This window comes from Chelmon rostratus, chromosome 13, assembly GCF_017976325.1.
Source record: "Chelmon rostratus isolate fCheRos1 chromosome 13, fCheRos1.pri, whole genome shotgun sequence".
Classification (NCBI taxonomy): Eukaryota; Metazoa; Chordata; class Actinopteri; order Chaetodontiformes; family Chaetodontidae; genus Chelmon; species Chelmon rostratus.
Window position 1 is genome coordinate 6,720,831 of NC_055670.1, and position 26,705 is coordinate 6,747,535.

General features: G+C 42.0%; 1 protein-coding gene across 3 annotated transcripts in view; it reads right to left on the reverse strand.

The window, feature by feature from the left end:
• Positions 1-26,705, reverse strand: part of itprid2 (ITPR interacting domain containing 2) — a 41,882-nt gene that overhangs the window by 11,255 nt on the left and 3,922 nt on the right. Inside the window, exons 2-13 of one of the 3 annotated variants that reach the window (XM_041950335.1) lie at positions 23,363-23,494; positions 22,571-22,735; positions 21,689-21,731; positions 19,236-19,288; positions 18,991-19,041; positions 12,300-12,333; positions 12,097-12,192; positions 9,538-9,685; positions 8,339-8,399; positions 2,295-2,402; positions 764-1,130; positions 31-253 (exon numbers count right to left, since the gene is read on the reverse strand). In XM_041950335.1, coding sequence (XP_041806269.1) covers positions 31-253; positions 764-1,130; positions 2,295-2,402; positions 8,339-8,399; positions 9,538-9,685; positions 12,097-12,192; positions 12,300-12,333; positions 18,991-19,041; positions 19,236-19,288; positions 21,689-21,731; positions 22,571-22,735; positions 23,363-23,405 — 1,392 coding nt within the window. In that variant the 5' untranslated portion in view covers positions 23,406-23,494. Of the gene's footprint in view, positions 1-30; positions 254-763; positions 1,131-2,294; positions 2,403-8,338; positions 8,400-9,537; positions 9,686-12,096; positions 12,193-12,299; positions 12,334-18,990; positions 19,045-19,235; positions 19,289-21,688; positions 21,732-22,570; positions 22,736-23,362; positions 23,495-26,705 lie in introns of all 3 variants that reach the window. The other 2 variants (XM_041950336.1, XM_041950334.1) reach the window with 2 other exon arrangements.

Below are 26,705 nucleotides of genomic sequence, written 5' to 3' on the forward strand. Positions count from 1 at the left end.
AACCCAAGAGAATCCAGGAGAAAACCACACCTCCTCCATATCGAAAGAGTCTGTGTTTTCGGAGCGAAGCTGGGCCAGTTGGAGCGGGGCCAGGGTGGGAGGAGCCTTCTCTGGGGTTGAGGTCACAATCTCCTTCTCCTCCTTTTTGACCACCTGGGTTTCCTCGCTTGTTCTCTGATTGGTTGACTGAAAGCCAGCGGACTCTGGTTGGTGCTTTCCATTGGAAGTTGGTCTGTTGCTGCTCTGTTCAGGGCTGAGAGGAGATGAGATGTTATAAATTCATTTCCCATTCATTTCGATGTGGATGTTTTACGCCGTAGCAACAGCTTGCAGTAACTAGTTTCTTCACAAATAAGATTTTATTAGATTCACACATAAAATACAACGTACTGTTGAAAATGAAGTGTCTCGTTTTGGATGTCTGTCAGTTTCAGATGTCCACGAGTTGTTTGCAGTTCAACCACAAACTTCTCTGATGGTTACATTTTAATAATTTCTGAGGCCCAAAGGCAACAACTTAACCAGCTGGTCACGAAAAAGTCCAAAATACAAAACAAAACAATAGGAACTAGTGTATTCCTTTCCTCCCTCATTAATCATTGTACATTTTTGCTGATAACATGTTTGACTTTTAAGTTGGATTTTAAATGAAGGGCTTCTATTTGTATTATTTTCACACTGTTAGCACTCTTCCATCATGGCAAACTGGTTTGATTATTAGCTAGCTAGCATTAGCTGCTGTTAGTGGACTGTCCTGCAGTACCTGTCGTCTGTCTCTCCATCCCCATTGGTTTCCTCAGTAACCGTTGCCAGGGAACAGCTGTCTCTCTTGCGGTTGTGTTTCTGGTTGACTGCCTCCGCTTGGTGGTCAGGGTCAGTACTGCAGACGTCCTGCTCCGCACCGGTGTGTGCGTGACCGTTGGTGTTTGTGTGATCAGAGGGGGTGTGTCCATTCAGCTGCGGATGTTGGTTAGGTGCCTGCGCTTCAGGTGACTCAGAGGCGGCCGCGTGAAGGTTGTGTTTGCTGATGGTTTTCTTGAGGAGCTTGGCGACATTCAGAGCCGAGCTGCTCCTCTTCAGACTAGGAGAAGGCTCATCTCCCCCTCCTTCTCCTCCTCCTCCTCCTCCTCCTGAGAGAGACACAGGATGAACATGCCAGAGTAAAACACACTCATCAGTCAAATGAAATGATGATGACGATGGTGAAAACAAAATGTTGAGAAGAAACAGTCTTTATGAATGTGTATGAGATGTGCAAAAGTTCAATAAAAATCAATCTGGAAGCTTCCAGTGCACAAACACTGAAACTGACTTTCAGCCAAGTAGGAAACATCTTGTGTCCAACATTCAAACTTTGGCAATGAAAAATAATTACATGTTCATAGATTCTGGAATTTAAAGTAGGGAGAAGATTTAGATGTGATTTCAAGGATTTTAACAAGATAACTGTTTTGTGGAAAAACTATTAGACACAAATTGTTCAAAGAAAAGTATTTGAAATGTCTAGAGCAAAGTAGAGGCCTTTACACACCGGGGACGCAATGAAAAATGATATGACATTGCTAAATACTCAGGTCCCAAATGTCATATCTAAACTATTCATGTTGGCAGCAATTCAAATTTGCCACAGTTGCTACACTTGTTCAATAAAAGGTTTGCCCCAGCTCATTCTTCAGAAGAAGTGATATATTCAACATCCTCATGTGAAGATGTGTGTGTGTTTGTCCTGCTCTGCCTCACTTGACGGGAAAAGGAGATTCTGGGTTCATCCCATTTGTGCCTGAAGCGCGAGAGGAGCACAACGTCCCCATCATAGAACAAAGAGGGAGGGACAGACAGTTAAGAACAGGAGACACGAGGGGCCGGAAAACATAAGAAACATAAGGAATAACTGGCAATAACTCGTGTCCTTTCTCATAGAATACATAGAAAGCTCACAAACAAACAACCTTTTTCCACAAAAAAAGTCTCTTTTTCGCGTATAATTTTTTGTCATGAGTAAAATGCGTAAAGGCCTTCAGAAGAATGCGGTTGACTAAATAAGACTAAAATTCACAAGGACCATTGATGTCAGGACTAAAAATCTATTCATCTACTTCAACTATTCACCTCTTAAAAAAGTCATTATTTGCCTGTTTTACTTGTTTTTCTAGTATCACATATACAGTACACATTATATATATATATAGGTTTTATTTTGCTATACAACAGTCTCTCAGGCTCTCTGGTTCGCTTAAAATCTAAATAACAGAAAAGCTGTCCTTCAGTGGATTTAGTGTGGTTGCCACAGTTACCTTGGTCTCTGGAGCTGATGCGTTGGACAGGCTGACCAGAAACCTGACTGTAGAGCTGGAAGAACTCGTTCGCAACCGTAGTCAAGACCTCGATCTGTCGGAAACGACCTGAGAGAGGTGGAAACAAAGCAAAGCAGTCAGCTAACTGCCTCACAGAGCCAAAATTACACTGATTTGGATCCTCTAAGACTGTTCTAAACAAGCAACATGATTTTTTTAACTTGATGCTGAAGCTGTTTGCAAAGAGAAGCTGAGTTACACATCCAGCAGTTACTGACAGGGCAAAACAGGCATCTTCCAAAGGGGAGATGAAACAAGTTCCAATATCTATCTAGCTCACTTATTTCAGGCTAAACAGTGGTCACATGATGCTTTTCTTCATATTGCTAATAAAGCTGGGTTACTAGAAATTTACACGCAACTATGCATTATTCCAGCACTAGAATACTGGTTGCACTGGACTTAATGGGAAGATGGAGGCAAATCACACAATTCACACATCACAAATGATAATAGGTGGGGGTAAATACAGGCCTAACAGTGAACTGACTTACTGACAGCAGTCAGTAACAGAAAAGTACAGATAACAGAGAACGGATAAAAACAAAAAGCCAAAGAGCAAGCAGAGGACAAATATACGCAGAAACACCACTATGACCGAGAAGAAGCACACAGACATCAGGTCATCCACAGCTGTGACAGACCAATCACCATCACCACCATCATCATCATCATCATCTTCTGAGTCACCTCTAATGAGGCAAAACCTCCATCCTGAGGGAAGCAAATTTAATTCCCTGTGAAAAGGACGCTTGTAGAGCAGGGATTAATTAACACTGTTCCTTTAATTGTAATAACTGTCGGCCAGTAAATCAGGAAGCAAAATAGTTTGAACATGAACATGTGAACGTGTAGCAGCAAGGCAGCGCTCCTCCTCGCCTGAGCCAGCTCAAATATCCTTGTCCTGGTCTCTGAGTTTGTTTTCATAGCACTCCCCCAAAAAACATTCCCCTTACAAGGTCATCCAGACTCATCTTCAGCCTTATGAAGATGAACTCTTATTCTTCTTCAGAACAGAATAGACTCCACCAGTGGAGCTCCCGTGCCGTTCGTCTTGTGTCAGGAGGCTTCCAGAAATGGCATCAGCAGCAAAAAATGTCCGCAACAGAATGAAAGAAAGTCTAAAAATTATCTTTGATCTTGAAAAAATACTATTATCACATTATCCATCCCACTGGCAGATTTTAGGCTCAATCCCAACGTCCCCCCAATGGCGTACACCCTGAACCCTCACGGATTTACAACCCTGATTCCAAAACATTTTGGGACGCTGTGTAAAACGTAAATAAGCGTGCAGTCACTTGCAAACAAACTGTGTTTAGTGGGAAAAGACTGCAATGTAGTGAAACCTTGTAAGGCAATCTGGAACATTTGTCTCTCAGAAAAAAAAACATCCAGAGCCACTTTAGCTGCTGACTCGCCAGAAACACATCACATTCAGCGTTAAAGAATCAAAGCACATACTGTGATGAACGTAACATCTGGAGGGGTCTATTTTTACTCTTATAAAAAAGGACCTGTGTTTACATCCCCCTCCGTGTTTTAAATAAATCCATGTGAGAAGTTTGTTAAAGATTAAGGCAGTGGTTCATAACCTTTTTTGGCTTTCACCTCTTGTAAAAAGCAGTGTGTTGTTGGGGCCCATTGTATGACTTGTGAGCGGTTCAGTGAGTGATTTCCTCAATTTACGTGACAGATGTTTACATTTAAATAATGGTTTGACGTACAACCTCAATTCCAGAATAGTTGGGATGCTGCGTAAACATGGTGTTCCTGAACACATGTATTAAAATCCTTTATCCAATCATGTGTTCACAAAGTGGTGATCCTCTCTCCATCCTTGCTTGTGAACCACTGACCCTTTCCAGGATGCTCCTTTCATACCCAATCATGATATTACCACCAGTTACCCTTGTTTTACATTGTTCTACTTTCTTAATGGCCAAGGCACTTGAAGGGAGACAGCCTGATTGTGAACATCTTCCAGTCTTTTCCCTTAAAGAGTGGATGAGACGTTATAGTTCAATACTGAATTTCCTTGTTTTTGTTCAAAAGCATCATACGCTTACATGTAAACTTCCAATGGCTTTTTTCATTGAACAACTGCAGTTTACTAACTCAAAAAGGTAACAGTCGCTTGTCTTTGAAACAATAAATACATACGTATACAGCCCTACACACACATACTTGCAGTCATATATTTACAGTAGTTAGAGTATATATACTGTATATATATACACACATTTGCATTGTGTAACAAAAAGTAGGAAAGAAAAAATATTCAGTTGACATAACAAAATATAAACTTAAAATAACTGAGTAACAAGGACTATAAGTTCAAATGAAAGAGACTTAATGACTTCATTAAGAAGCTAATTATTCCTAGATAACATCTTTAAAGAGGATAAACAGTTTTTACATTAAGTTTTAAAATCAAACTTTTAAAACTAACAAAATTTGCATTTGAGTATATAATCAACCGCATGTTTGCCATACGTAACCCCTTTGTTGTTTGTTGTTTATACGCTTCCAGGCTTCCCCTGTTAAGTGTTTAACATCATAATGCTATGAACTGTGGGTAATTTCCTCAGGCAAAGTCTGCAGAAATGTGGACTGATGGAAACAAAACGGCTACGTGGGAGCTCTGACGGACTTGATCATTTGACAGTGGGACGGCCTTGAGCCCACTCGGACTTAGCGGTAAGTCACCTCAAAGCCTTTGAGTCCGTGAGAGTCGACGGTTTTACGAAAATAAGAGTTAGGGACTCTAAAATGCTAAACTCTAAAAGCTTCATGCTGGGAGTGGACGATGACGTCAGAGCCACTCCTCCCATCTTCTTCTTCTTTCTTCATCTTCTGTGGTTATGCAAGCGGCGCTGTCACTCTCATCTCTGACAGGATGATAACTTGCATACATGCCTTCCTTCCGTACTTGTCGCTCCACCCCTCCATCTCTCCATCCCTTACTCTCTAAATACTTGTCAGTCTGTTACGAAACACAGACTTCTGTCTTTTGTCCGTTGTTCTGTAATTACCACATAACTCACTCCGATGTCATTACCTGAAGTATAGCCTGCTCTCGCTTCTGCTCTCATCTCTGACCCCATCCTGACCTCTAACTCCTAAAGAACACACTGGTGGCTGTCAAATTTCATTGCTTTCAGTGACATCGCTGTTGCCATGTGAATATCTCCAATTTATACAAATTTTGGAAACCATCAAGAATTTTAAAACTTTTTTCATATATAAAACGCACAGCATTATAAGGCGCATAGACAGAAAGTACCCTACTGTGGTGTCTGGCATCCACTAGATCAGGGGTCGGCAACCCGCGGCTCTTTCATCCCTCTGATGCGGCTCCTGAAAATAATTAATGAGCCTTTATTTAAAATGTATGCGTAAAGATGCAGGTGATGCACACAAACATGATGCACACCTGTGTGTCTGTCTGCCTATAACTCCACTTAGAAATCGAACAAAAAGACGCTCTTTACAGCTACAGAACTCGCCTGAGAATCATAACATTTTCTTCAGTATGAAGATCTAACAAAGGAAGCGGAGACCAAACTGGAGGACTGCAGATTCGTCAGGTGGACATAAAGACAACTCTGATGGAATGATTACGTGTCTCTGGGTCTGTTGGATGTGGAAGTAGGCAGCTACTTGCTAAAATGTTCTGCTGCCAAAAAGTGGCCAAAAATAAACCAAAAAAATGAATGAATGTATCTTTAAAAGAAGCTGCAAAATATTCTGAAGCTACAAATCTACAAACCTTCAAGTTCAAAGCATTTGATAACCAAGCTACAAACCTGTCAGCCATACAGCTCAGTTATTTCAGTCACATCTGGACATGAATACAGGAACATGAACCTCTTATTTCAGCAGCCGCATGTGATGATAGTAATACTGTGTGAGTCTGTTTCCTGCTGACTGCTGACTCCGCACTAATGCTCATTCTGAGGATCCTAAAACAGGAAGTGAGGAATAAGAGAAAACGACACGTACTCTCCTCTTTTTTCTCGCTTCATCCCAAGAGATTCTTGCTGATGGTGAGAACAGAGCTTACATAACAAACAACAACGCACACACACGTGTCTGGGATCCAGGGAACCGATGGAACAGTATGAGAATGTTCTGGAAAAGAAGAAAGCTTCCAGGAACCACAGACAGACCAGTGACTGTTAAAGGAGCAGTTCACTTATATAAACAGATTCGGCTCTCGCCCGAGTCTCCGCGGCTTCTCCTAAACTTAGTTAGCAGTTCATTTGACACCAAACATTCAACTACACCAGTTTCCACGACTCAAGTGTGGAGACAGTTACTGTCAGAATGCTTCAACAGAAGTGCTCGTCGGTTCGTGAAACAACATCTCGAACCCCCTCCCCCGACACTTTTTCAATGTTGGAAATGGGGGCAGGGGCGGGCTGCATCCGACAATTCCTATAACTTTCCGTAACAGACAATCTAACATTCATGTCCACTTTATGCAGTCGTTGGCCAGGTATGTGGAGGTGAGAGAGTAACCAGGGATGAACTTCTCTATCAAACTTTTTTTTTTATTTCTCACACACATCCCTTTCCATTGTACAACCAAGTACAACAGTCCTCAACATCCCTCTGGGAGAGACTTGAGTCTCATTCCTCTCTATGACCAACCCTGCCTTAAAGTCTGGCCGTTTATCTAGCACACCCATTAACACTTCTGCCCTCAAGTTTGGTTGACTGCCACGCCGTTCTATCTCACTCCTTTTGAGCGTACTGTCACCTTTAGTAATACATACTGTACATTAGTGACAAAGCAGCACCCAATTAGTGCAAACTGCACAAGCAGACCAAGACCACCTGGTAAGGAGAAGACCCCAAAATACAATTAAATCCATCTGCTGATTGTTAACAGTTCAGGAGGCAATCCTATAATAAGCTATCTGTAAAAGTGATGTACAGTATATGATTATGCATATCATTTGGTAACCATGGTAACATGCATGCACGTCAGCACGTGAGTGCATTGATTTTCCCTGATCAATCAGACACTGATCTGTCAAAAGCAGCTAAAACTGAGGTGTGTTGTCCTCACTTCGTGTGTCTTTCACTAGTCTGTTTGTCACACTGTTTTTTTCTGCCGGTCAAGACTCGCAAAATAAGATTCCTCACCAACAGTGTAAAAATCATCTGGTTTGTGAAAAATGCAAACACTCTTACTAACTTAATAACCTGCATCATTGAACTGAACTGTCTCATTTACCTCAAACAAACTGGGGCCACTGATGAGATCTCAGTGTAAAATTAAACATCGCAGACTATAGCTGACAGTTCTTCAGCTATGGAGTGATTCATCTCGTCGCATGCAGAGGATCTTTGGTTGAGCTTTTTTTTACAACACCAAGACCATCAAACTGTCAAGAAGAAGAGAATCAGCTGTATGTGTGTGCATGTGTGTGTGTGTGTGTGTGTGTGTGTGTGTGTTTAATTAGGGGGCCAGTACCTTCAAGCAAGCACGAGTTTGAAAACAAAAAGAGGCCACAATGTTAGCAGAGCAGGTCTGTGTGTGTGTGTGTGTGTGCATGTGTGTGTGTGTGCATGACACTGAGTGTGTGTCTGTGTGTGTATGAGACTGAGACTGAGTGTGTGTGTGTGTGTCTGGGACAAACAGATCTTTGTCCCTGCTGGCGGTGTTGTCCAGGCAGTTGGCAGAGCAGCTAAAAGATCTGAAGGACCCCACAAAACACCACAATAAAACTGGGAACAGGACACACACAGTGTGAGTCTTTGAGCTTCACTTCCTCTGTCTACAGTTTCAGGACGTGAACCTCTGAGCTTCTCATTGGTAACTGCGGTTAACCCTCCATCTGCAGTACTGAGGTGTTCGGATGGTGTTGCCCTGCTCAAACTGACTACTCAACACACTGTTGAGGATGTAGAGAGAATAGTCACACAAAGTAGAACAGATGCAAGAGCACTGTAGAAAGTCTGGAGTAACGTACTAGTCAGGGCGTAGTTGGGGTTCTCCAGTTCCCTGCGCTGCAGCTGAGCTCCCAGGTAGACCTGCAGGTGAACCACAGGAAGTGATGTCATTATAAAATGACTTCATTGATTAATGCTGCAAGACAGTTATCAGGCTCCAAGAAGGTTATTTGGTATATTCCCATGGGTAAAATTAGGGGGTTAGTTAGTTTTACAGACATTGCGATGAGTCACAATTTTAATGGGAACGGTAATTTTTGATTTTCACTGAAAAATAATTGCAATAACGGTGATACCTGGAGAAAATGACTGGCAGGCAGGGGTATTTCTGTAGCGCAGCAATGCTTCATTTATGTAGCGGCACATTTTACCTTTACCAAAAAAAAACTGCAGGTCCTGCGATTGGGATGTTGCATTTGCACATATTTTTATTTCAATAATATTTTGATAATATTCAGCCCTAGGTTAAAATGACTGAATTTTGAAGGGAGTTTGGTGTTTAGCCATTCTTGCAGCAGTCCACAACTTTGGTCCAAAATGAAAACAACTCAACCATTACACAATGGATTGCCATGAAACTTTGTTGAGACATTAATGGTCCCAAGATTTATTCTAATAAATTTCATGATCCCCTGATTTTTCCTCTTGTGCCACAGGAAGGGTCAAAACTTTCACTTATTGAGTGATCGATTGGCACAAAACATTCATGGTTACCAGAGGATTAATCCTCATGACTTTGCTGGTCCCCTGAATTTTCCTCCACTGCCACCATGAGGTTCACATTTGTGGTTTTGAGTGAAATGTCTCAATAGTTATGGGATGGATTGCCATAAAATCTGGTTCATCTACTGATCCACTGATGACACTCATCAGCCTGAACTGTACTTTGTGTTTAATGCTTATAAGCAAATGTTAGCATGCTAACATCATGCTAAAGTACGACAGATAAACATGGTACATACCTGCTATATATGCAGACTGTCATGTGGAATGGCACACCACACCTGCTTGGTGATAAACTAGCCTACACTGGTTGCCGTCACTGATATATAATGCCTTCAGTGTCAGCTGATACTGTTCGCATTTTCTTGTGAAAAGTCGGTTCACTTGTTTTCAGATCTTTGCATTTGGCCTGTATTGTGCTTTTTTTGTTGACACGGGCCACACTTGTTTTTATTTCGAATTGTTTCCAGTGTTATCACACTGCCATCATCAGTACCTTGATGTCGATGCCTCGGGCTGAAGAGGAGTTGTTGATGAACCTGGAGGGTACCCTCGAGGCTAGATCCGGTTCTTCTCGACCAAAACCAAGATTTAAGAGGATTTCCTCAGGGTCTTCCTCGTACAGGTCCAGCAACTCTGACACACTGTGGACACACACACACACACACACACACACACACACACACACACACACACACACACACACACACACACACACACACACACACACACACAGAGGCAGTCAGCCACTCAGTAAGCAAGTCAGTCAGCCAGTCAGTCAGTTAGCTGGTGAGTTAGGCTGCTGGTTAGTTTAGTCAGTCTAACCGCAGGGTAAGGAGGATCTCCACTGGGTGCTTCTCTGACTGCTCCAACACCTCTGAAACACTACGAAGACACAGACAGCCAGTTAGTACTTCTCAGATAAAGCTTGAATTTAGTGGGTTAGTCTGTTAGCGAGGTTGTTGGCGTATTGCTTAGTTAGTGAGGCAATTAGTAAGTGCGATGGCTCTGCCCATGCTCCAGCTCAACAGCTCTAACAACAGTGAGGACAACAAGAATTTTGATACACTGCCGATTTTGCAGGTTTTCCCACTTGTAAAGCATGTAGAAGTCTGAGACCGCAAGAAACCTGACCAGCAGCAGGGGATCAGCCCACCTGAGATCTTGCCCAAAATTACCAAATTGGAGTTCAATTTGCAGCAGCTTTTCAAAAAAAATCTGTAACCATTGTTGGTTATTTTGCCTTACTAATTGGCCATTAAAAGATACCTTCCCAATAGACTAAAGGAGGTGTGATGGATCTTTTAATTGTCATTAAGATTAGGAAGAATGATGACGGTAAGCAGTAGCTATTTCAGTAGTGTTCTTTTACATCTCCGTTGGCTTCTCACCATGAACTGACTGTTTTTTTCTTGACACGCCCAGAAAGCTGATCAATCCTTCAAAATTTATCACACTGAAAACAACCCAAGAGTCTCTTAAACCTTGAATCAACAACAGGATAGACTATCCCTGATGCACCACCCACAGCCCATTAGGAACTATTACACACACCATTCACCTCCAACTGCTGAAGCACTGCACAAACCCTGGCACCATTAACCACACTCCCTGCTTCGACCTCATAACCTCGCCCCACTCACCCACCACCACCGATAAATCAGCCTTCCAAAAGACTGATATCCACCACAGACAACCAGTCCAACAGTAAAACCTCCAAACACACGTCTTTACTTTTGTAGGAAATACAAGAAAAAGCTTCAGTTAGCTACAGAGGCAAAACAAAATCCTTTGGCTAGAAAATAACGACAATGGCTCAAACCAAGTGTGTTAGTGTTTTATGTCTTTAAATACTATTTAGAGATAATAATTTAATCAATAAATCTCACATAGTCCTATACTAGTAGTTCCAAATGTTCCTTGTGACCTTTGAAAGTCCGACTTTTGAGGTGAATACCCACGCTGATATTTGAGAGTTTAAAACATCCAACAACATATTGGCAGATGCCATTTTACATCACATAATGCAAAACATAAAGAAATATATTTCACAAGATTCCCTTCAATAAGTGTTTGTTTTATTTTTGTCTTCAATGAGCAGGACTTTTGTAATAGAGACACTGCTTGTAAATGACCTGAAACACACATGTAACATTTTTGCACTGTTCAGTGATCAGCTTGTGAATTGAACTGGTGCAGTCTGTCACCTACAGCTCTTCACTGTGGCTGCCTCTGACTCTTCCATTACCCCCTGACATATGTAAAACTGATCCAAACAAATGACTGAACTGTTTGTTCTGGAGGTGCATCATTGCAAACCTTGGTGACAAATGTTTCCTGTGACTGCTTCACAATTAAGCCATCATGTGTTTCGCCAGTGCTTTTATTGTGAAGCCGTAGCAGTTGGAAAAACTCTGTTACATATAGAGGACAGTGAAGAATGAGATCAAATTACAAACAGTAACTCTGGGTTACATGCACTGTTTGCTGTGACTCGTGAATGCGGATCAAGACTATTTAAAAAGCACGGGAATGGTGGACTCCACCACTAAAAATAAAAACCCCTACATACAGGGGGATACAACTGAAAAAAGTTAACAAAAATAAAATCTAAAAATGTTTTCTGATTTCATGGAAATCTTGATCTCCCCGGTGTAGGACCAATAAAGTTGTATCTCATGTTATGTTATCTTATTTTATAGATTATAATTTACGGTAAGATGGTTTTTTATTTGAAGGTCTTTCAGGGATCTGAATAGGGTGTATCTGGGATATTACAAGGCAAAAAAAAAAACAACATTTCATGTAGCTGAATTATGATTTTTACTTTCTTTCTTTAATGATCAGATTTTATTTTGGGACTCCTTGGTTGGGAACCACTGCTCTACGTGTCTGTGCCTCAAACAAATGAATTCTCTGCAGTGTCTTCTAATTGCTTTAAAGTGAAGTGTAATAACAGCCCTCTGTGTCACCTCCCCTCTCTACCTGAGAGCACTGTGTCGCTCCCTGCAGAAACCTCCACGAGTCTGACTGAAGACTGACGAGGTGAACTGACCTGGACACTGTGCTGCTCTTCCCTGATCCTGTGGAGTTCATACTTCTTCCTCGTTCTTTATACCGACTCCTTTTCTGATCTGCCGCAAGACCAAAACTACACACACGCAATAACACAAACACACAGACACATTAACACAGCGTAAGAGAAACTGAGTTGGAACTATTAACTGAAAGAAGAGAGTAAAATAAAAGTGAACTCACCAGGATTCAGATTTACTGGACTGAAGGTGGTTGGCTGCAGAGATACACAAGGAACTTCAGATTACTCATATAGCAATAAAAAAATAAAATAAAAAATAAAAACATTCTATTGATCAGACTGAGGGTGCCTGCGCCAAATGCTTGTTTTTACCATTAATTAATCTGGCAATATTTTTTTCTGATGGATGAATATCATTTTGTGTGATTGAACAGTGAAGTGAGAGAACAGTAAAAAATGCAGATCACAATACCCCCAGAGCTCAAGCTTCCTTCATCAAATTGTTTCTTATGTCCACTAAACAACTTCCTGATAATCAGATTCAACTGATCATTCACTAAAAAACAGTGATTGTCCAATCACATCTTAGCAACCACAGCTAGGCATGCTAGGTCTGTCGATCTTTGGATTTCACCCCGTTGAAGCGGTGTACATGAGGCTGTAGTGTAGTGAGGCCTTAACTGCGTTAACATAACATGCAATCGTTAGCATGTCTGGCTAAGTAGCTACTGTGCTAACAAAACACGGCATTGACTAACTGCATTGGATTGTGGGATTAATGAAAAACTACTTATAATACTAGGACTAACTACTACTACACCACAAAAACAACCCTGTTTCTTAATTCGTGTGTCTTCGAGATATATCGTCAACTGGTTTGGCTTTAGCCTCAGTCTTTTCTGCACTTTTTTCTCCGTTTAAAAAGAGTCAGCTGGAAACATCAATAAGTCGGTCAGAGACAGTGTTTTGAACCCACTCATGGGATGTTAGCTTCATCAGCTAAGTAGCTTTAGCAGATAAAAAATTGTCATTTCAGTGAGCATAATCAACATTTATGAGTTAAAAAGGCTGCTTCAGACTACTTCAGTCTGAAATCAATAACCTATCATTTCAAACATTTCTAGGAACTTTGAGTGTTAAATCTGCCGGACTTTATAAATAACACGAAAGCAGGTTAACTCCCATTGTGACAGAGAACTGAAAGTCATCACCGGCTGCAGGTGTGACTGTTTTTCCGTTAAAATAACCTGTTGGGACCTGCCGCCCTGCCGCTGTCGGCCCAAGTGCCTCCCTCTCTCTTTTCCACTTCATTTCAGCTCAATTTCTCCTCCTTTCTTTGAATCCGCGGCATTTTCTTCTCTGATGGAAAACAGGATTAAAGGAGCCAAACATGACAGCAACTCGCCTCCTTCCACCAATTCACTAACTCGCTTCCATCCTATTCACCCTGGATCCTTTAATCAACTAATTCACCTGCATCTAATTCACACATTAACACCTTAATCCCCTCCCATCCTGTCCAGATAGCATTTGACATCATTACAGCCCATTAGGATCTGTTCATACATGACATCTCCCAAGTCTTCGTCGCTAAGGGCATCAGCTACTTCTGACAATTGTCTTTCTCAACATGATTAAAGCACTGAGTGTCAGGACATGAGATGAGGTGAGATTTAGGCTGATGACAAGAAGTAGACAGCCACTTTACTAAAGAGGCTGTTTCAAATGGAGAGAGGCTGCAATTGTTTAAAGGTTGTGGTGTGTGAGGATAAAACATGACAGAAAAAGGCAGCAGGAGTGTATAGAAAGTCAAATGCAGGCAATCAGATGCAGGTTCAGTCCTGATGTCACTAACAGAGGAGAAGCTGTTCACCTTTAAGTGGCATTTTTCTTTATTTTAATATGAAATAAAAGATTTGACGCATCAATCTTGTACTTCATAGAGCTGAAGCCAGAGAAAAGTTCCACCCAACCCTGCAGTTCCCCTCTACAGAGCTTCGAGCATCGTGTCTTTGAGCTCACTGTTTTGGTTTTCAACCAAAGGGGACAAATATTTTCTGTGAAAATGCTTGGATAAACCCACTGTATCCTACCTGCTCAGCACCAACCTGCACACAGACACAGTGAGTGACCAGCTGGTGAACACACTGGCAGCTAAAGAGCCAGGTATTCCCGATTTAGTTTGTGGAGAACAAAAACGGAGCTAAAAGGAGAGCGAAATTCAAATTGAGAACACATCAAGCTACAGGTTTAATCTATCTATCGTTGTAGAACACAGGGTTGTATAACGAAATGCTAACTGATGCCTGGTAGATGGGTGGCGATGTTCTAGGTTAAAAGTTAAAAAGAACTTGCCGCTGTAATTTGGTCTTCTTCGGTTTCCTTAAGAAATACAGTCATGTCATGACTTTATGCCTACTTTAAATGTAAGCACGATTTTGTACCAATTGCTACTGTGACTTCTACTGTTTCTCTTGCTATCTTTTAGACTGTGGATCTGATGATGCTGGAGGCTTTTCTTGGCTATGAAAGGCCTCTCCAGGGAATGGTTCGGTTTAATTTTGGATTCAGTTCCCATTTGGCAAAATACTTGGATTTGTTAAGCTCTGAGGCTGAAGAATTTCTTACTGAACCATTTACTGCTGCTTTCTCTTTTTTATTATCAAAGAAAGATGAAAACATGATTTTTAGCTGACTGAGCTGGTTAAAAGATTAGCAGATTAGATGAGCTGTAGCTAATTAGCAATTCAGTAATGGCTAAAATGAAAAGTTTGTCTGTTCTCTAGCTAATGTGCTCTCTGCAGCTGCTACCCGTTTTCAGCCAAAGATCTTTTATGAGTGAAAAGACATATCACTGTGTGACACAACAACACAGACTCGAGTGGACTGTCTGTTCTTGCAGTTACACAGGGATCGACAGATTGGTGACTCTTTTCTAGAGAAATGATCCACTGATCACCGCATGTCAATTTAAGCATCTCTCAGTGCAATTTTAATACATCAGGACTTTTAATATTTGGGGCAAGTAGTTGGTGAAGTACAGTGAAAGTAAATGGTACATTTAATGGACATTTCATACATCGTGCTGCTCATCTAATTTTCAGGTTGTGAACATTGATTTCGCTGCCACTAAAACTCTGGTGTTTCTGCTTCTTCTCAGCCACCAAAAAGTGATTACACTTTAGCCTTTAGTTTCTCACAAATGTTAAAAGATGTTTGTGTATATGTCTGGCTTTTATTCAGAAGAAGTCAAGAGGTCCTGAAGTGTTGAATTAAAGGATTAAAAAAGAAAAATCTTGTCGACGTGTTTTCTTGCCTGCAAACCAGCACCTCACCAGAACAGGCGTGTGTCGGTCCCTCAGTTTTTAGTCAAGAATGTGTTTCTCCACCAGGTTTTAGCAAACTGGCGTCCAAATGCAGAATAATTTCTCGAGGTTTGGTGTGAAGCACAGCAAAGCTTTGGAACAGTGATTGCACTTGCCAGTACATGACAGAAAAATGCTGGAGCTGTGCGGGACTGAACAAACTTTCCAAGGGAAGATCTTGAGTGAGGTGTTTCAATGTCAGCACGAGTGACTGGACAGTTCAACCAGGTTTGGGTAAAAAACTGGAGGACACATGACCATTCATCATTCCAGTGCTAGATTTTAGTAAAGGCAAAAGAGCAGCACTCATTTGTTCATAAGTTGTTCATAAATGTATTAGAGACTGCGGTTCCCGAACATGGTGTCTGATCAAATCTACACAACCTCTGACCTCTCAGGATCAACTCATTAGCATCTATTCAGCCACAGATTCCACAGCTGACTCTCCGGCCACACACACACAGCATTCCTACATGTCAGTGTTCAGTGCTTCAACATAAAGTCATTACAGTCTATTGTTCACTCAGTAACACATACGTACACCCTCTCACTCTCACACATTACTGAGCAGATCAAGGTATGATGAAAGTACACACACACACACTCCGTGGACAGTCAGTCATGCATGCGGTGTGTTTCCACACCTCTGTGACTGTTGGAAAAGCCAACAGTCACAGAGGAATGAAGATGGAGTGACGTATTACTATTACACATTACACATGTGTTCTGTTGATTCTGCACTGTTATGTTAGCCGGACATCTCTCCTTCAGTTACAAACATGTGATCAACCTGCATTCTTCTTATATTACAGGGATTTTTGAACAACACACATGAGTTTTGAACAACACACAAGAGTCCAGAATCTACCATTTTCTCAGGGAGGGTTTTTTTTTACCATCACTTCCCGCTCCAGACTGTGCTGAGTTTTCCTGCAAGGTCAAAGCTGAGACCATGCATACACATGAGACACACACTTAAATTTTGTTTTGTGCACTGGTTCCCACTGGTCAATAAATAGCAAAATTTTTAAATTTTTTAAACTATTCAACATCATCACTGATTCTAATTCATCAATAAACGTCACCTGCAATTACTAGAAACATTAAATTAATCACAGCCTCTGCCCAGTCACACTATAGTTCATTGCACATGCAGAGCTGCCTCTGCATGTGCGATACTTAACTCCTTTGACAGGTAACATCTGAAGTCTGACATTTTACCTTTAACACTCAAGTTTTATTGTCTTTTATGATCTTCTGTGATGTCAAAACCTCAAACTTTCACACATTCCAAGAAAGTAGGTGTTCAGGACGCACTCCTGGTCATAGTTCAGTAATAAAAACCTAACCAGAGCCATCATAACTATGGTACACAAGCTATAAGACTGTGACGAGGTTAAAGATTCATGTGGAACAATGACATCTTATCTGGATGAGCTGTTACCGTGTCTCTCGCTAGCTGTGCGCATGTTAGGTATCACATCTAAAAATCTCCAGATGCATGACTATAACAAACTGTGGTTCTGACTGGCCTTGCTAACAGTACGTGGAATTATTGTGAGACAATGAAAATCAGTCACACCTTCATCATTTGCGCACTCGATTGTCGGGTTATGAACGAGTCATATTAAAAACGACCAAAAAGCCTGGGGCCAGTTTCACAAAGATATTATAGACTAGTCTGGAAATGTGAGGCCAGTCTTAATTTTGCTTTTTGATTATAAGTCTGAGTCAGTCATTTTCTACCAAATCTCAATTTACCCAAAAATTATGGCAAATTTGCCCAGTTTAAACTAATCAATGACTGAACAGCTTTGTCCAGCAGATGAATTTAGATGTCTATCTGAAGTCGTAGTCAAGGTCTTTCTTTGTGAAACTGGTCCCTGTTCTTGAAAGCATGAAGCCGATTGTTAGACCACATTAGCAGCACGTCGTGACTACGAACTCGTCCTGTGTGTCACTCAACATGTATACTCACTGTGCCTGCAAACCCACTGTCAATGCAGGCAGTGATAAAGTCTATTTACCCACTGGATACTTTTGGCCCTTTTTTAGGCATTTAACAGCTTTTGTTCATCCGTGCTGAAACATTATGTATTAATATATTATTTACTTATGGAGATTTATGGGTCATTTGTGTAGTATTATGTAATAATCCTCGAACACTCCAGAGCTCTCCTTCTGATTGACTGCAGACAGTGCAATGATGATCGCACTGGAATAGAACAGATTAACTGTAGCTGATTTATTAGCTGAAGTATTCAGCACTGGAGCTGAAAGCTTTGAGGGGGCGAGCAGACACAGAGCATGCATCGCGCCAGTCTGCCCTCACACTTTTCTATGTCCATTACAGTTGGGTTAGCAGTTAATGATTCAGCTGACAACATAAGAATCAGTGATTTCTTGACTCCAGTTTCAAGTTCACAATCAGTGTAATCACATCTCTAAACGCATCTCTACCATGAGGCCCACCACCTGATGCCTACCTGCAGTCTGCCCACACATTACCACTCTCATCAACAACTCCCTGTTAACTGTTATTGTTCCTTCTAAACTGAAAACAGCTGTCGTCACTACCATCCCCACCTGCCCTTTCAGTCAGGCACTTTTCTGGGTAACCAACGACCTCCTTATGTAAGATGATTATGGAGCCATTGGCATTTTGATCCTCCTGGACCTAAGTGCAGTCTCAACCATTACATTCTGCCCCACTTGTGGGGAAAATTCCTGGACATATCAGGAAGTACACTGATGTGGTTTACATCCTACATGATCACTCTCAACTTGTCATCATGGGGACCAGTCAGTCCTACTGAGCGCCTACTCACAAGGTCCTGTTTATTCTGAATTTACATGCTGCCTCTAGGACACATCATTAGGAAATGTGGGCTAGGATTTCACTGCTACGCAGATAAGACACAAAATTATATATCGACCAAACCTGATGCGACTGACCCTCCCTGACCCTCTCTATCTGCATGAGGAACATCAAAATTTGGCGGCACAACTTCTTAAAACTCAAGACTATACTTAAAACTGAGACTACACTGATTACCTCAGCTATACATAAAGCAAGCTAACCACTGACAACACGACTGTATCTCCTTCCTCTCTCGTCCGAAACCTTTATGCCATGTTTGACAGCCAGCTCTCATTTGTATCACATATCAATAACATCCCTACAACCTCTTTTTTCCACTTCAGCAATTCTACGAAAGTTAGATCTTTGTTGTCATCACCTTTGTTGCCTCTAGACTAGACTACTGTAACTACGCTCAATGTTTTTGTTTTGTATCACTCTCTGTTGGTGCTTTGGTCTATAAAAGTGCTTTACAAATACAATAATCGTCAACGCCCTACCAATATCCATCTTCTCATCTGACTCAGGGTAAGATGGAGAACAAAAGGATTTACCAAAATGCCAAAGTGTTCCTTTAGTTGGTGGCGTCAGTTAAAATACAGAATTAGCAGACCATGAGGGGAAATTGCTAACAATGAGCAGAAACCTGCAATCTTGTTTGTATTGTGAGTTTTTCTCTGCACTGACCTTCTGCTCCCAGTGAAAGGTCATCTTCAAAGCTGCAGCCGTTCCTCAGCGCTGCTGTTCACACACACACACACACACACACACAGTACACAGAAAGTTGCGAAATCCTTTCAGTAACTTATCCATAGTGTGGCTTTAATTATTTAGTCGCAAAAAAAACAGAATGGAGGTGGTGTCAGTGTCCAAACAGGTTGGGATCCTCACAATGTAACATATAAGCAACACACACAGAAAATGTCGATTACCTCTGCTGTTGGGAGAAACACTCTGATCATCCAGAGAAGCTCCAAGGGGAGTCCTGAACAAAAGACACAGAGACAGAGTTAAATATCAGCCCATACCTTATGACAGCAGAGCACACACCAGATGCAACACATATAAGAAGTCAAGGTGCGTTTTGCTTTTAACGCTACTGTTACCGCTACATCAGGCTATCTTAAAACGGCTTTAGTCCTAACCAGGCTGGGCTTGCAAACAGCAAACCAGGCAACACCATCTACCGTAGGACAGGCTGATGCCTGCTCAAACTGGGGGCGACAATGCCACGCGAACACCTGGATGATATAAAGCAAAATCTACCAGCAAACTGAGCCATTACATATAGAGACATAATTATCCAAAGACAACACCTCGTCAGGCTAAATCCTGGTTGTGCAATGCCCATTAGCCCACAATAAGTACTGACCAGGCTACACGGACTATCAAAACCATGGGTTAGGTTAGGTCAAAACCGTCAGACTGAGGCTAACTATCCAAGGCTAACTGCTAATCCGACTAAGGCGAAGTATCACAGGTTATCTACTGAACAGGATATGGCTAAAGATCCCAGGCTGAGTCCTAGTCTGACTTAAGTTAACTATCCCATACTAATTTCCTGTCAGACCAAAGATAACAGTCTGAATCTAACTGCCTGTCAGGCTTAGGCTAACTATCCCAATGTTAGGTGCCTGTCAACTGAGGGCCAACCATCCCAGCACTTCACTGCATGTCAAGCGAAGGCTAAGTAACGCAGGCTAATTGCCAGTCAAACGCCAGCTAACTATCGCGAAACTAACTGCCCATCAGGCTAACTGCCTGTCAGATGCCAGCTAACTATTGCGAAACTAACTGCCCATCAGGCTAACTGCCTGTCAGACGCCAACTAACTATCCCAAAACTAACTGTCCATTAGGCTAACTGCCTGTCAGACGCCAACTAACTATCCCAAAACTAACTGTCCATTAGGCTAACTGCCTGTCAGACGCCAACTAACTATCCCAAAACTAACTGTCCATCAGGCTAACTGCCTGTCAGACGCCAACTAACTATCCCAAAACTAACTGTCCATTAGGCTAACTGCCTGTCAGACGCCAACTAACTATCCCAAAACTAACTGTCCATTAGGCTAACTGCCTGTCAGACGCCAACTAACTATGCCAAAACTAACTGACCATCAGGCTAACTGCCTGTCAGACGCCAACTAACTATCCCAAAACTAACTGTACATCAGGCTAACTGCCTGTCAGACGCCAACTAACTATCCCAAAACTAACTGTACATCAGGCTAACTGCCTGTCAGACGCCAACTAACTATCCCAAAACTAACTGTCCATCAGGATAACTGCCTGTCAGACGCCAACTAACTATCCCAAAACTAACTGTCCACCAGGCTAACTGCCTGTCAGACGCCAACTATCCCGAAAATGATTGTCCATCAGGCTAACTGCCTAACTGTCAGGTGAAGACTAATTCTCCCAAGCTACTCCTGGTCAGTTCAGGTGTTCTACTAACCAGACTAGTTCTAATTCTCTAGCAGCAGTAAGCCAGCAGGTCTGAGCTGCTGTCTGCAGCCGGACACTGGAAACACTGAACTGTTACACAACCTGCAGCTCTTATCAATGGGACAAACTTTATGCCACCATTCAACAAACACACACACACACACCGTTGTATAACAGTGCGCAGCAGCAGTGTTTGCTGTTCCTCCCACTTTCCACCGGCAGCCATGTTGGCCTCAGGCCCCTGCCTTGTGGCTGTTGCTATAGTAACCTGTGATCCTGACTCTGCTGGTCATGTTACCACAGTGTTACGTTGCAGCGGACACGTCAGAGCGCTGTAGAGTCAGAGGGTTGTGAGTGACGGCAGCCAATGCTGTGCTTGTGTGTGATAACAGTGTTGACTCAGCAGAAGGGACCCCTCCTCTGTTTACCCTCCTTTCTTTTTTCTGCCTTTCTTTCCGTCTTCTGTCAGCTTCTTCCTGCGTCTTTCTTCGCCTGGTCAGCTCAACGTACACTATCTCCAGGTGTTGTTCTGCCCCCTTTGTGTGAGCGCGTTCTGTGTGTTGTCTGTCTAGGCGTCGCCCGTGTGTCCGTTCTACCCCGTCAGCTGATAACGCAGCTGCTAAACACACACGTACACCTCCAGACAGGAGGAAAACACATCCATAAACCAGTCAGCAAGAAAAACACTTTGCCAGTCTGCCACTAAACCGGTAAGCCGGGATTTAAAAGACTCCTAGGTCTGTTTACTGCACTTTGTTGCTGATCATTTTCTGATCATCCATCAAGTTTTTGATTGGTGTTACTCCTTCTTGGTAGAACATTTGGTCAGCATTCTTTGAAGGCATCATCTCGTGCAGACTGATCTTAAATGTGGCAAACACACAAAACCAGCACATTAAAAAACACCGGTGTGGTCCTTAAATGCATGGATACTGTACCTGCATTCAATCAGCCAGCTGGTAATCTTGTTAGGAACTTGGCCTGACAGAGAGACAGATGAGCACATTAAAGTAATAAGTCAGCAGATGTCGTGTGGAACAGGGGTTACAACATGCTATAAAAGCATTAAGGTGGTGCTGGGCATCAGGATATAACTCCCAACATCTCATCTGATCACAGTCACGGTGACCACCACCGTTCACATCTAAAGGAGCAAAATACAATTCCTGGTTGTCAACATGTGCAGATATTTTCATTTTCATTATCATTCAATCTGCCAGTTATTTTTTTTTCATGTAGTTGCTTGGTGAAAAATGACCGTCAAAGTTTCCCAGGGCCCGAGGTGACGTCTGCAAATTTTCTTGTTTTGTCTGAAAACAGGAAGGCAGCAAATCCTCTCATTTGAAAAGCTGGAACAGCGAAGTATCCAAAGGAAGCCAATGTGACTTGAGAGGATCGTGCACATTTAAACAACACTAAGATTCGACAGCCACGCTAGTGACTCTGTGAGGATGTACTGAGGCGCAGCTGTACATTGAGCTACATGCTAACGTGCTCACAATGCAAATTGCTAATTAGCACTTGACAGAAAGTCCATCTGAGGCTGCTGAGAATGTAGTTTCACGGTTGTTTGGTCATAAATACTGCGAGAGAGAAGTTGCGGTTTTTCTCATTCACTTCAATACAGTCAGTTTTCTTAAAGAAACTTCTCGTGGACATTAGAGGAACTGAAGTTAAACACATGCCAGCATAAAGAAGAAATATTTGAGATTTTTTTAATGTTAAGGTTAATGTTTAACCCCATATTTAAAAAAAAATACAACTAGCATTTCAGACTGTTACAGTATCCCCCTTTTGGGGAGATTTGAGCTCAGTCCAACCTGATTCCTCTGAGGGTCCCTGTCCTTCCTCGTCCCTCTGGTTCTGCTGGGGCCCCTGGGAGTCACAGTGCGCTGGTTCTGGTTCTTGCCAGATGGAGTCTCTGCTCTGGGCCCAGGCCCGACGCCGCAGACAGGCGATGTTGCAGTCTGACTGCACTCTGGGATCTGAGGATCAATCAAGCAACAATTCCGACGGCCTGAGTGCTATGAAGTCATCAATCAGGTTTGGCAGGTATTCCCCTGGATGAACAGAAACTACAACTGATTGAATACGCAGCGGGTGAGTGGAGTTAAGGGATCACACACACCAGTCTTCACCTTTTATATCCAGGCCACCTATCTGCTCTTTACAGCTACCAGTTTGATAAGAGAAAATAAAGACATGACTGACGGCCCAGCATTTATGACAATGTAATATCACATTGAATTCAAGTATATCTGAGGACTCACAGTGGTTGCAAGGTGAAGCTGAACTTGGGGTGACTGTTGCATGGACGACCAGCTTTGAGCAACTTTGACTCATGCCTCTTGGACAATAGATGTCAAGCAGCACTACAAACATGCAACTGTTTTTTTTTAATACAACGAACTCCCGATTTCTTGATCAGTCTCGTTACGTCTGAATTTGGACTACTGACAGTTGGAGTGGCAGAAGCTGGATCTTGCAATCATTTATTCATCACTTTTAGCTAATTATTTCAACTGTATATTCATCACTTTTAGCTAATTATTTCAACTGTATATTCATCGCTTTTAGCTTATTATTTCAGCTGTTCAAGTAAGAGGACCTACCTGGAGCAGTGCTGGTATCCATTCCCAGAGCGCCACTCTCCATATCTGCCTGTCTGTGTGTCTGTTTGGGGTCAGTCAGTCAGACAGAGAAGACTGACAACTCTACAGCAACATCAGCAACAGGTAACACATCTGTAGAGAGACAGACAGACAGAGAGAGAGACAGAGAGAGGCGGAGATAGAAAGAGACAGAGAGATTATTTTGTTTATTTAACAGGGTCAGTGCACATTAATAAACATTGCTGTAAATGTGGCAGAGTGAGTGAAAGGATATTTTTGATCTGTAGTCTTTGGACAGATGTTATGACAACAGAGAACAGAAGCTCATGATTAATCCTGGGATACGGCCTGAAACTGAGACTCTGTTGTCACTACAGCTGTTCAGAGGCCTTACTTCAGATCTTCTTTAAATTATGTTTTAATGTTTGTATCTATACTGTAATCTGCTTTTTATCAGTCTTGTATCTTCTTATTTTATTCTACTTTATACTTCATTGTAATTATTTCTTCTCTTTCATTATTTACACCACAGCAGGTTTATCATCCTGTATTTTAACTTTTAGGTGTCGTTCATTGTTGTTTTTATTATCAGCTGTTTTGTTTGCAAGCATTGTTGCTGCAAATGATATCTCCCTGATGGCACCTCAGGCTACAATACAATGTTACAAAATACATGACGTGCTAAGCAATATGTAAAATGCTCGGAGTATGCACATTATGCTGCACTATTAGGCTGTGCTTGAAACATGCAAAGCAGAAGCATACAATACAATAAAATTTAATAGAATAAATGCGCGCAGGTGCATGAGGACAGACAGGCGACGGCGGCGGAAAACAGCAAAAAGCATTGTGTTTCTACCGCTGACAGAGCCGACCAGTTCTTTAAATGAGCTCTAAATACACAGTGTGGTCCCGTCCTGGAGGGATGAAACAGAGCAAAGATGTTTTGTGGTGTGGTGAGAAGTGGCCTTTATTATTGATGCCAAAGCTACCCACACACACACACACACACACACACACAAAAACAAACACATGCTCACACACACACACTCATACGCAGCAGCCAAAAAAATTTCAAGTGCTGAGCTGCGTTCAAATCAAACCCAGAGACAAACAGTGAGGAAACATGGACGCCGTGAAAAACCACTTATGTTAAGTGACTATGTACATTTCCTGCAGTACTCTGCTTACGTGTGAGCTACTTGTACTTTACTTTACTTGATTTTATGCTACTTTACAGAGTCATTTGGGCTCAATTTAATGGATCGGTATCGGCTAAAATGAACCTGATCTAAATCCAGTGCTTTCTTTACTGTACTCTGTTTTGTTTTCCTCGGCTTGGCTCCTTACACAGCACACAGCTCTACAGTGCAGCCTTTCACTGTACCTGAGAGTGAAACTGAGAGTAAATGTAAAAAAAATCATTTGTGAAGTGAGCGCCTGCGTTCAGACACCTGGATCGGCGGCGAAAAACGAAACACTCAGTCGGCAGCTTCTCATTTACAGCTGGTTCTGACTGTTTCCACCAGTTAAAATGACAAACATTAGCAGTGGCTGATCACATTAGAACTACCATCAGTTCTGTGAGTAACTTCCCAAAAAGTAAACTTGACTGTTGTCGGGTTTGTGTGTCTGTGCTCAGCCAAAGATTATTAGTGAGGGAAGAAACTGCGGTCTGTAACATCATCGTACGATCACAAGTGGTTTTGTGGTTCCAAACAAGCGCAGCAGAGTGATACGCCTTCGCTCTTAAAACAATACGCTGATCCTGTCACGTCAACCGGCAGCTTCAGTATTTGGATTAAGTAGCTCCTGATAAATAAGGCGTGCCAGGTTTAATTCAGTGTGTCAGATACACGTCTAATCAACATGTCATATTCTCTATCTTATCTCATTTTCAGGTTGTATCTTATCACAGTAGTATCACAACGGTCTCAGTATCAGCAGATACTCAATATTAAAGCTCTTGGATCGGCGGCAGACTGCTCAGGATATCTCTCCTTTTTCTTTTTTTTTTTTACTTCACTCCAATTTATTCCACACTTGGAGTTATAAAAAGATTGCAGATTATAGCTGTGATTATGATTTTTTCTGACATATAAAATACTGAAGCAATGCCACAGTTTAACTACCTAACAGTATACACATGGGTGAAACTTGCTCAGTCTTGACAGCTGGGACATTTAATTGCTTCTTACACGTTTATGCAACAGTGACAATAATCAACCATTGTACGATATAGAATAATATAAAACTCAAAGGACCAGTTCTGCTGCATAACATTCAACTGGTAATACATCCAGTAGGCGATCTGATGGTGGATGAGGGTGGATGCCATCCCCCTTGTTAACAAAATGCATCCCCCTTGTTGACCTGCCATTATCCCTCTCCATCCCCTAGTAGCAGAGAGTGTGCATGGACAGAGGGGGTGTTTAGACTTGAGTCTAACTGACTAACTGATCCTTTATCCGACTGAGGTTTGTGCAAGTAAAAATCTAAGACCCTGACCACGGCTCTGAAATATCAGTAGCCTAACCGTGCTGCGTATCGATCAATTCATGGTGCTATCCGTGGTGCTGAAGCAGCAGACGGATTTGGAATTGCGCCTTTTCCTCTTGGTTCCCTTCTGTCCGTTTCATCTCAGATCAATAACGTTCTCTTAACTGTATACTAGTAATCCTCAGTTCTATACTATATTGTAGCCTATATACTCTGCAGTGTCACCTTCATGATCAAAGTAGCAACGTATAGTCACAGAAGAACTAGAGGATCATAGAGACACACTGCTGCCTGTTGTTTTCCTATAATATTCCTATGATATCCCTATGATCATGTACTGCTGAAAACACACCCCCAGACCAAGCTTGGAAGGTGTCCATGGATATGTGTGGTGGTGGTGGTGGGCCACACCCCCATTGTTAAAAATTTAACAAATAACCAATTGAACACATATGTGCTTTTATTCAAGACGGAAACTGAGTGCAGGAAATGTACTTGTTAATGGGGAACTTCAGATGTGTCGATTCATTTCCGGGTTAATCAATTAATCATTTACTTTTACTTCAGCTGTACTAAAGAAGTTGTGACTTTGTTGCACGGCCTCAAGGGTAATCTGGTTTGATGGACAGACAGACGTACAGACAGACAGGTGACCACATATATATATATATATAAAGATGCAGACCTAGTAAAAAGCATTAAGACTGTGGGAAGTTGTGATGGACATTTCTCTCCATTTCCTGTCATTCTACAGATTAAATGACTAATGGGTTGATTGATGTCGATAAACAAAATCAAATGTCAGTAACAGCTGTTCAGTGTTTTGGCAGCCTCCCTCTGCTCA